Below are 9,786 nucleotides of genomic sequence, written 5' to 3'. Positions count from 1 at the left end.
AAAAAAAACTTTATCAGCACTTCTCGGGGCTCAAAACTGCACCGCCCCCCTGAAGACATCTGTGCTGATTCCGAAATGCCCTGGCAGGCAGCTGCTGGTGGCCCCACACCCGCTGTCGGAGTTTCTGCATTTCCGTGCCAAGCCTGTCGCTGCAGAACCAACCGAACTGGCAAAACAGGAATGTGGCAAAGGATCCCTGGGACATGAGTCAGAGGAGCTATTTACATGGAGGAGGTTGCTAAGAAGCCAGGAAGCGCAGGCACAGGTGCTTGCTGGGACACGTCTCATTGGATTAGGTCGGCCTGTCATTTGCAGCTACAACCGGCTCTCCGGTGTGCAGTCCTGGAGTTTGGGATTATAATCAACTCAAACTGTAAAAGCTGTGCTGGCCCTGGATGGACTCCATCCGGGCTCCTGGAGTGCAAAGCAGTGGAGAAGAGCCTGACCAGCTCAGGACGATACATTTTCCTCCCAGAGAACTGGTAGCTGTGTTCTCTCTTGGGGGACAGGGAAGGGGGATGTTTTTATTTTTTGGCTTAACTTTTCAGGAAATATTTTATGTGATGGTCAGCCAGATCCAGCTGTTGTCATCAGAAAGGAACCCTTCAATGAGGTCCCTCTTTGTTGTCCTGACAAACTGGACCGTAGTAGATGCTATGACACCTGAAAAGGACTAGACCAACGTCAAGCTCTCTAAGGCTCATTCCCTTGAGTGATTTATGACAGTATTTGTGAATGGAGTTAGGGATGGGCACAGCCTGTTCAGTCATTGAGTCAACATACCACCTGAAGGCAAACCTGTGCCAAGTGACTCACTCTGCCAGGTGCCAGCTCACCAGGTAAAGGAGGTTGATTTCTGTAGAGAGCTCCATGCGTTGGTTCAACAACATATATGGAGCCCCTACAGGATACAAAAATGAGGACGACAGAGTCCCTGCCCTCAGCAATGTCGACGTGTGCACAGAGGAGGCAGACGCACAAGCTGCTCATTATAATCCACCGTGAGCGTGGTGTCACTAGCCCAGGGGTGGGCAAGCTTTTTGACTCGAGGGCCACAATGGGTTCTTAAACTGGACCGGAGGGCCGGAACAAAAGCATGGATGGAGTGTTTGTGTGAACTAATGTAAATTCAAAGTAAACATCATTACAGAAAAGGGTACGGTCTTTTTTTTCAATGTGGGCCGTAGTTTGCCCACGGCTGCACTAGACACTGAGAGGCCAATCTCAAACAACCTGCTATTTCCAGCGGAAGGCCACAGCTGAATTTTAAGCAGCTAAAAAGCCATTTTACTTTGACCAGTTGTCTCTTTGTACGAACAGTGACTCAAAGCATGTGGCTTGTGTTTCAGCTGCCCGTGACCCTTAGGATCGGGGCCGGGATTGTGTCCGAGAGCCCCCGCGGCGCTCGGACCGCTCCCTCGGGGCCTCACGCTTGGTTGCGGCCACGCCTTGAGGTTGCACCCACCCTAGAGCAGTGATGGCGAACCTGTGACACGCGTGTCAGAGGTGACACGCGAACTCATTCTTTTGGTTGATTTTTCTTTGTTAAATGGCATTTAAATATATAAAATAAATATCAACAATATAAGTCTTTGTTTTACTATGGTTGCAAAGATCAAAAAATTTCTATATGTGACATGGCACCAGAGTTAAGTTAGGATTTTTCAAAATGCTGGCACGCCAAGCTCAAAAGGTTCGCCATCCTGCCCTAGAATGCGGTAGTCATTTCCCATTTCCTTGAAGGAACCTTCACTCAAGAAGGGGATCTAGCCGAAACCGGTTTGGCTCAGTGGATAGAGCGTCGGCTTGTGGACTGAAAGGTCCCAGGTTCGATTCGGTCAAGGGCATGTACCTGGGTTGCAGGCACATCCCCAGTAGGAGATGTGCAGGAGGCAGCTGATCGATGTTTCTCTCTCATCGAAGTTTCTAACTCTCTATCTCTCTCCCTTCCTCTCTGCAAAATATCAATAAAATATATTTTAAAAAAAACAAAAAAAAAAAAAGAAAGAAAGAAGGGGATCTATAGTAAGCCAGGTGTTTTAATGAAGTAGCACGTTCCTCCCACTTTCTCCTGTAGCAGGGGTTGGCAAACTTGTACTGAGAAGGGCTAGATAGTAAATATTTTAGTCTTTGCAGGGATTCTCCATCCCACACACTCAACTCTGCCTTCTTAGCAGAAAAGCAGCCACAGACAGACAGCACATACATGGGCATGGCTGTGTTCCAATAAAACTTTATTTACAAAGCTGGGAGACGGGCCGGATTTGGCCCCCAGGCCATAGTTGACCAACCCTGGTCTAAAAGTGACTTTTTCTTGTTAGTCTTAGACATTTACAATGTCCTGAGGGTAGGCGGTGAGGAGTGATGGGTGATGGGGTTGGGGTCAGGGGAGGGGCGGTGGTCAGGAAGCCAGCGTCAAGGCCCGGACCCTCCACCACGCTTTTATTTGATGCCAATCAGTGATTTCCTTCAGTCCCAGTCATCTCAGTAAAACGAGGATATGGACAGAATGGCGTCTAAGGTGTCGGGGACCACTGGCATTTTCTGTTTCTGGAAAGACATAGGACCTGATGAAGTTCACCACCGTAGGACATGTAGAGAGAAGGTTTGCATCCACCAGGACCTGGATAGACCGGAATCATGGACTCCATCTCAGAAAGTGAAATGTAGTAGGAAAAAGCATAGCGTCCAGCACTTGGGTTCTGAACAGATTCGGTGACATGCAGACAGGACGGGAGAGCCCGGGGCTGCAGCCGCCCAGGAGAAAGGTATGAGCCGATGACTCAGCTCGCTGTGAGTCAGGAAGGCGGCTGCCCCACGGGTGGGCACTTCTCAGCTGCACTCATGGGGAAGAGTGTGCAGGAAAGGAGGGCAAAGCCCTGCCCGAGCCCCAGCAGAGGAGACCGCACCTCCAGTCTTAGACCCCGCCTTGTAGGTCAGACTTGGGCCTGGAGCAGATCCCAGCAGAGGGAATTCCCAGCCCCTCCTAGAGGGGGTGGGAGAAGAGGCCTGTTGGTGAGTGGGGAGGGAGAGAGACCCGGGATATGAAAACTGCTGCACATAAGAGTTCTTACAGAACATGACTTTTCCAAAAAAAAGTGTCTATGGTCAGCAACCAGATTAGCACCTGGAGCGTAACAGGCTCTCAGATGTTTGCTGGGAGAAAGCCTCTAAGTATGTGAAGAACACTCAAGTGGAAGAAGCAGTCTGCTTGGTGGTGGTTGCATCGGAGATCAAATTAGGACAGAGGAGGAAGCCACAGGGCTGCCCAGCTCAGCACCCCGGAGGTGTGGTCTGTGCCCTGCACCCGGGAGGCCCCTACACTCTGAGCAGAGCCCCTCCCCCCCCGGAACTGGGGGCCCCTCCGATTGCATCCACCTGGGTCCGGTAGGCAGGAATATGGACTTGATCTTCCCCGAGGCGGTTTCAGTATGTCACCTTCAGGCCTGAGAGGCCGCTAGGCTTGCGTTTCCTGCACACGTAGGCTTCCTGGCCGCCCACACTCTGTCGCCCACAGTGCAGCGTGCACAGGGGCTGTGTGAGAAGGCCTTAGCTGTTACACAGACTGACATTTTTTATTTTAATGTCTACGTATTTCCTTTGATGGGTATCAGGAAAAATAAAGCTAGCACATCATAATTTCAGAGACATTGTGTAAGACAAGGCTGCGCTGAAAAAGCCAGTGGCTTTAAAGTTGACTGCATGAGAAATATGAAGGAAACAGCATACGCCTGTATTCAGAGAGGGCCAACATTGAGAAAGTAGTTTGTGACTAGCTGACGTCTGTTCCAAGTAAATTCTCTGAAACTCTCAACTCTGAATAAAAGTCATGTTATGTTTCTTACTCGTCTCCCAGCTCCATCTGCCACCTATTCCAGGATTCTTTTCTCTATCACCCAATTCCATCACTGGACAAGACTCAGATGACTTCCTTTAAAAAAAAAATGCAGTAGGGCCCGTGGAGGAAATTCCATAAGAGGCAAAAAGCAGAGTGAGCCAATGAAGTCTTTTAAAAATCCCACCAGCCCAACGTACCCACTGCTTCCATTCCCCTCCCCGTCCCTTCCTGTCCCTGAGCCCAGGCATAAGCATTTATCATGGGGTAGGCGTCCTTTGTACTTTTTGCTTTAAATTTAACGTATCCAGTTGCTTGTTGCAAACGCCTCTGGACGGCATGTCTTGCTCTCAGCATTGCTGGCCACTTGTCATTCCTCAAAGCTAACATAGTCATTTTTCCTGCTTCTCTTTGTCCTTGTGACTGAGGTGGGATTTACAGGGTAGGTCAGTGCTAGAGTTTCAGCCTCTTCTCCAAATTCTTCCATGATGAAGCTTTTGACACCCTCATTTTTCTTGTCTATAATCTTCCTTGGTGTTTTGTAATTTAAAGTTTTCACTGGAACTCTATCATTCCATTTTCTTTTGCCTCTGATCTTCCTAGGGGGTCTTTCATCTGTAATAGCCTCTCACCCAAGGCACTCAGTCTCCTTCTCCCCCATTTAAAAGTGTTTAGAAGTCCCCGAGGAAGGGCTCCAGGTCCCTGGCGGTAGGCAGCTCAGGCCTCTGGTTTTGCCCTCTTTCAAGAGAGCATTCCCACTGTTCTCCCTTCCCTTATAACCTGGCCCCAAACACCGAAAATATTTACCTCTTCATATCTGTTTACACCATCAAGGTACGTACTGCCTGCTGCATCCCCTACCTGCTGTGTGGCTTTCGTCTTGGATGTGCTCCCCATAAATGTGCATTTCGCGGTCCTGGGCCAAGACATGGATGCGCTCAGGAAATCGGATGGTCCTGTTGGTTTTGGACAGTCCTGGAATGCGGGCGGTCGGACTTGCCATGCGTGTTCTGTGGAAAGCCGAGCTCCGTAGAAAAGGCGTCTAATGTGTAGGAAAAAGTATACAACTGGTTGTCCTTTTTGTGGGTTTCTTTAAAGGCTGGATTACAGCGGACCTTCCAGAGAGTTCTTCTTCCTGGTGTCCAGGGAACTCTTCAACCCATACTACGGCTTATTCGAATATTCGGCCAATGACACATACACAGTGCAGATAAGTCCCATGTCCGCTTTTGTGGATAATCACCATGAATGGTAAGTAAATGTTTCCTCAACACCTTTCTTCTGCTGATTTCTGTGATATCCATTTTTGTAGGAATCCTCAATTCTAACACCTTTTTCCTCAGAGAAAATCATGTTTTCTTATTGCCCTGGCTGGTGTGGCTCTTATTTTTTGTTAATCCTCACTGGAGGAGATTTCATGCATTGTGTGTGTGATTTTTTTTAGAGAGAGGGGGAGGGAGGAGGAGAGGCAGAGAGAGAGAAAGGTTGATGTGTGAGAGAGACACATCGATTGGTCATCTCCCGCGCACACCCTGACCAGGGCCAGGGATTGAGCCTGCAACCGAGGTCTGTGCCCGGAATTGGAATCAAACCCGAACCGGGTAGGGCCATATTTTCAATTAAACATCTCATTTGACTCTGATTTTTCTTGTCAGTCTCAAGCAGGAATAGATTGTGTTCCTTTGGACCAATTTTAAGTGAGCTGGGTAGAATCCAAGGGTTTCTCCCATCCGATGAAAGTTATGGATGATGTTAGGTTCCCGGCGAGATCCCCAGGCCCCTCTCTGCTCCCTGAGCTCCGGGGGGTGAGGGTGAGTAGGGCAAAGTCCTGCCCCCGAGGTCAGGCAGCTTCTAGAGCTGCCCTTGGGCAGCGGCTAACACGGGGAGGGAGAGGGGCTGGAGCGACTGAAGGCAGAAGGGCAGGCTGTGGACTCACAGCAGTGGCCGCTCGGACCCGATTAGCCACCTGAAGTCTGTGGCCTGGGTTTGCCCCTTTTCTAATTTCTCACACACGGTCACCAAGGACAAGTGGCACAGGAGTCCCGTCTGGGCATTATTTATTCTGAAAATCCCCGATTGTGCTCTGACTAAACGTCCTTACGGTTTTAAAAAATTCCTGCATGCACAGACTTTAGTTCTATAACCCAGTTTACTTGTTTCTGCTCATTTTCACTGATAGTGATCCCCCCCCCTCCACACACACACAAACAACAAAAAAACCCTGAGTAGGACTCATGAAAAAAAATTGAGTCATGAAGTTCGTCTTGGTGGGTGGAGGGCATCACTTTTAGGACTTATGTTTCAAATGAACTTCCGTTTGGCTCCAATTTGGAGTCCTCCCAACCGAAGCTGTTGCAGTTGTGCTAACACCAGCGGAAAGAAGGACAAACAAAGCTGCCGGACATCTGTCCCCGGGTGGCTGCGAACCCTCCTGTTCCACGGGCAGGAGGGAGCCCGGTGGACTCACGCTCTGAGAAGGCATCCGACCTTTGAAGAGCTGGAAACGAAGTACTTTTGAAAGAGAAAACGAGGGTCCATCTCAAGTCAGCAAGCCCAGTCATCACAGACATATTTAGTAAAGTTTCCAAAGTGATTCAGAATGGACGTGAGCCTTGAAGTTTTAGGGAACAGAATGTGCCAGGAGGAAACTCCCGCAAATGCCCACATGCATCGCTCTTGGCGGTGACAGTGGTCGGGGCGGGGCTTGAGAGAGCACAGGGAGAGGCACGATCTCACTCTGAGACTGGGGTTTTCTCCAAGGGGGATTGCTGCTGGGTTTGGATGAGAGAAATCCTCTCGTATTCATGCAAACAGACGAGAAGACAGCGTTTCCTCCTCCACGACCGGCCTCATTCTCTCGGTCACTTGGAAGCGGTTGGGGGAATTTCGCTGAGTGCGCACAGGGGACTCCCGGTGGCCATGCGGGTGCAGATAGCAGACGCTGTTGGCACGGGGGAAGGGGGAGCAACGTGTCTGTAAATATGAGCGAGACACCTTCCTCCAACTCGTAGGTGTGACTATTGGCCTCGGGAAGACACAGCCTAGAGGGCACACACACGCCCGCGGCCCGGGAGGCAGTTGATCTTGCACAAACGTAGATGGTCAAAATCCTGTGAAACGATTTAGAACCTGGTCCATGGGGTGTAAGTGACCGCGTGCGTGTGTCTCCTCTGCAGGTTCCGGTTCAGCGGCAGGATCCTGGGCCTGGCGCTGATACACCAGTACCTACTGGATGCCTTCTTTACGCGGCCCTTTTACAAGGCCCTCCTCAGAATGTAAGCGTGTTTTCATTGCTCGTGTAGTTAGCATGTAAGGCTGCAGGACTTCCCTTACTGGAAAGGGTTCCAAAATCTGTTGTTACTAAGCTTAAGAGAGGGATAGGTTTCTGAAACGAATATAGCTAGTACTGCGTTTTTCCTGCTTCGGATCCTTTCCTTCTGTCTCGCCCCCAATGTCTTAGTTTTGCTGCCCTTCAAAGAATTGATCCTCATTTGTTGCAACACATGTTTCTGAAAAACAATCGTACTTCAGCTGCAGCACTGGAATTCCTGTGGTGGTAATGCTGATTATTAATAGAATAGTTGTGGGTTAGCCTGGGTGACTCACAGTCCTCTATCTGTTACATGATGCACTTGATATTTTGCTTTATGCACACTTTTAACTGCTTGCTCTTAGTCCACATTTCCATTCTCCTTTGCTTTGTTTGTGTCCTATTTTTGTTTGTGTGTTAGGGCTGGGCAGTCCTGTATTTTTCCTGAGGTCTCCCTGCATGCAAAACGGTACTGTCTGGTGGCAGAGAAACATGGGCATTCACAGAACTTTTCTTCATTGTTGTCACAATGGAAGTTTGCAGTTATTGCCCACTGTCAAGCCAGACAGTTTCTGCCTGTAGTCAGTAGGAGCTGACAAGGCTGAGCAGAGCAGGCGCCTGTCTGTGGGGTAGTGGCTCACGCCTGCAAGGACAGCACAGATGGTTGGCTCTGTGTAGCTCATTCCCTGTAAACAGGAGCCTAGACCTCAGATGAAAATAAGGTATGCAGAGGGGGCTCGTAAGAGGGTCAGTAGGAAGACGCCTGCCACCTTCCCTGTGGGTATCTGGGCAGAGGAAGCCCTGGGCAGCTGGCACTGGGCACCTTCTTCCGGGGTCCCCCAGCTCCTGTTGTATCTTTCCATTTTAGGGCTTTATCTCTCATCTTCTCATTTAGGCTTTCGGTGAGAGCAGTCTATACCAACCGTTGGCACACCCTCCACCCACGATGCCTGGCTTCTTTCCGCCAGTAGCCTAGCGAAGCTTTTAAAGAATATTGTTTCGACCTTATCTTAATGGGCCATCAGCTGCTTTTGGTACTGTTGACTGTCACAAATCCCACCCATGTGTCTTGAGTCTGACCTCATGGCATCCATGGCCCTGTCCTCCTTCGATTTTATGTCTCCTTAGTGGGCTTCTCTGATTTTCCCTCAAACCTCAGTGTTCCAGAAGCTTCCATTCTTGGCCTTCTCTGTCTGTGTGTGTTCTCATGGGGAAATCTCTTCACCAGTTTCCTCTCCTTCTGACGCTCAAATCAGCGCTCTTGGTTTTGATTGCCCTTGAGTTGTAGGCTGAAGTGGTCAACATGCCACTGAATGTCTCCCATGCATGTCTCGCGGGCACCTCAAAATCAGCGTGGCTGAAACGAGACTCCTCACTTTTCCCTGACCTGAAAGTGAACCCTTTCCCATGTGCCCAGTTACGATTCATGGTCCCGACAGTCTTGAGTTGCTCTGGTCGGAAATCAGCAGTCACCCTCCATCAGGAAGTAGGAGGTGCCCAACTTCCCCACCTCCCGCCCCATCCACAGGTCCTTTCCGCTGCTTGTTCCTGCGAGATTGTTGTGGCTTCGGGGATTTTTTGACTGGTAGCCCTCAAGACGAATTCGAGTTAACTTGCAACATGAGTTTATTTGCTATCCCTATTTTAGATATCATTCTTTATACACCGCCCCCCCCCCACAAACCCATTTACTGATTTCCACGTTTGTCTCCTAAATACTTTTTAAATTCATCTTCTCTTTTCCATCTTCAATAACTGTGCCCTAATGAAAACCCTTGTCTTATTTTTCCCAGATGACTATGGTGATGTATAATTGATCCCCCCCCTTTTATAACAACCGCACCTCCCCTTGTTTTAAGTAATCCTCAGGACTGCCGTTTCCAGAGAAACAATTGAAATTCACATCACACAGCTGACCATGGTATTCCCTAAAGCCTTTCAGTCATTCTGAATCACCAAGTCCCTTAGAATGGCCCGCTTCCAGCTGCTAGCCTCAGTCCCTGGACATTCCATCTAGCGGGTCACTCTCTGGTCCTGCCAGGATGCTGGAGTATTCTGCATACTCCTTGCCTTTATGATTTGTTCCTGTTGTTCTGCTCTTCTCCTTTTTCCTGCCCCCTCCCCCCCCCCACCGATTCTCCTCTTCACCTATTCCCTTCACCTCTCTAGCTTTTAAACATCCTGCAAAATTTATCACCGGTGTCACCTACACCAGAAAGCTCTCCCTGAATCTCTAGGTCGAAGTACATGTCCTTTATGTTTGTTGTGAGAGCTCTCTGTAGCTACCTTACCTTCTTTTTTTTTTTTTCTAATGGGAGTGTAACATACCTATACACCATTGCACAAATTATAAGTGTTACCCACCCTGGGCTATCACTAATCACCTTATTATATTAACTCATCAATTTGTGTGCCTGTCTCCCCAGCTAGACCATTATCTCCTGGAGGTCAATGAGTGTTTAACAAGTAGCTATTAAGAGATCTGGAACACAGCTGAGGCCTACTAAATGTTTAGACTGAACCAAACAGCCTGACCTTTGAAATTGGGCTGAAGGGAGGGACTTTAAACAACTGAAGCAAATCAATTGTTACCACCTTCCATTTCTATAAGTTACCCCACCTCCTGTAGATTCTCTCAGCA

The 9,786-nt window shown here is 49.1% G+C and overlaps 1 protein-coding gene across 1 annotated transcript in view; it reads left to right on the top strand.

The window, feature by feature from the left end:
* The window catches only part of HECW2 (HECT, C2 and WW domain containing E3 ubiquitin protein ligase 2), a 182,944-nt gene that overhangs the window by 149,771 nt on the left and 23,387 nt on the right, over positions 1-9,786 (top strand). Inside the window, 2 exon segments of the mRNA XM_015566100.1 lie at positions 4,934-5,086; positions 7,012-7,110. Coding sequence (XP_015421586.1) covers positions 4,934-5,086; positions 7,012-7,110 — 252 coding nt within the window.

This window comes from Myotis davidii, unplaced genomic scaffold (genome assembly GCF_000327345.1).
Source record: "Myotis davidii unplaced genomic scaffold, ASM32734v1 scaffold221, whole genome shotgun sequence".
NCBI classification, from domain to species: Eukaryota; Metazoa; Chordata; class Mammalia; order Chiroptera; family Vespertilionidae; genus Myotis; species Myotis davidii.
The sequence above is the reverse complement of the archived record's forward strand: the minus strand, read 5'-3'. Positions and strand labels throughout refer to the sequence as shown.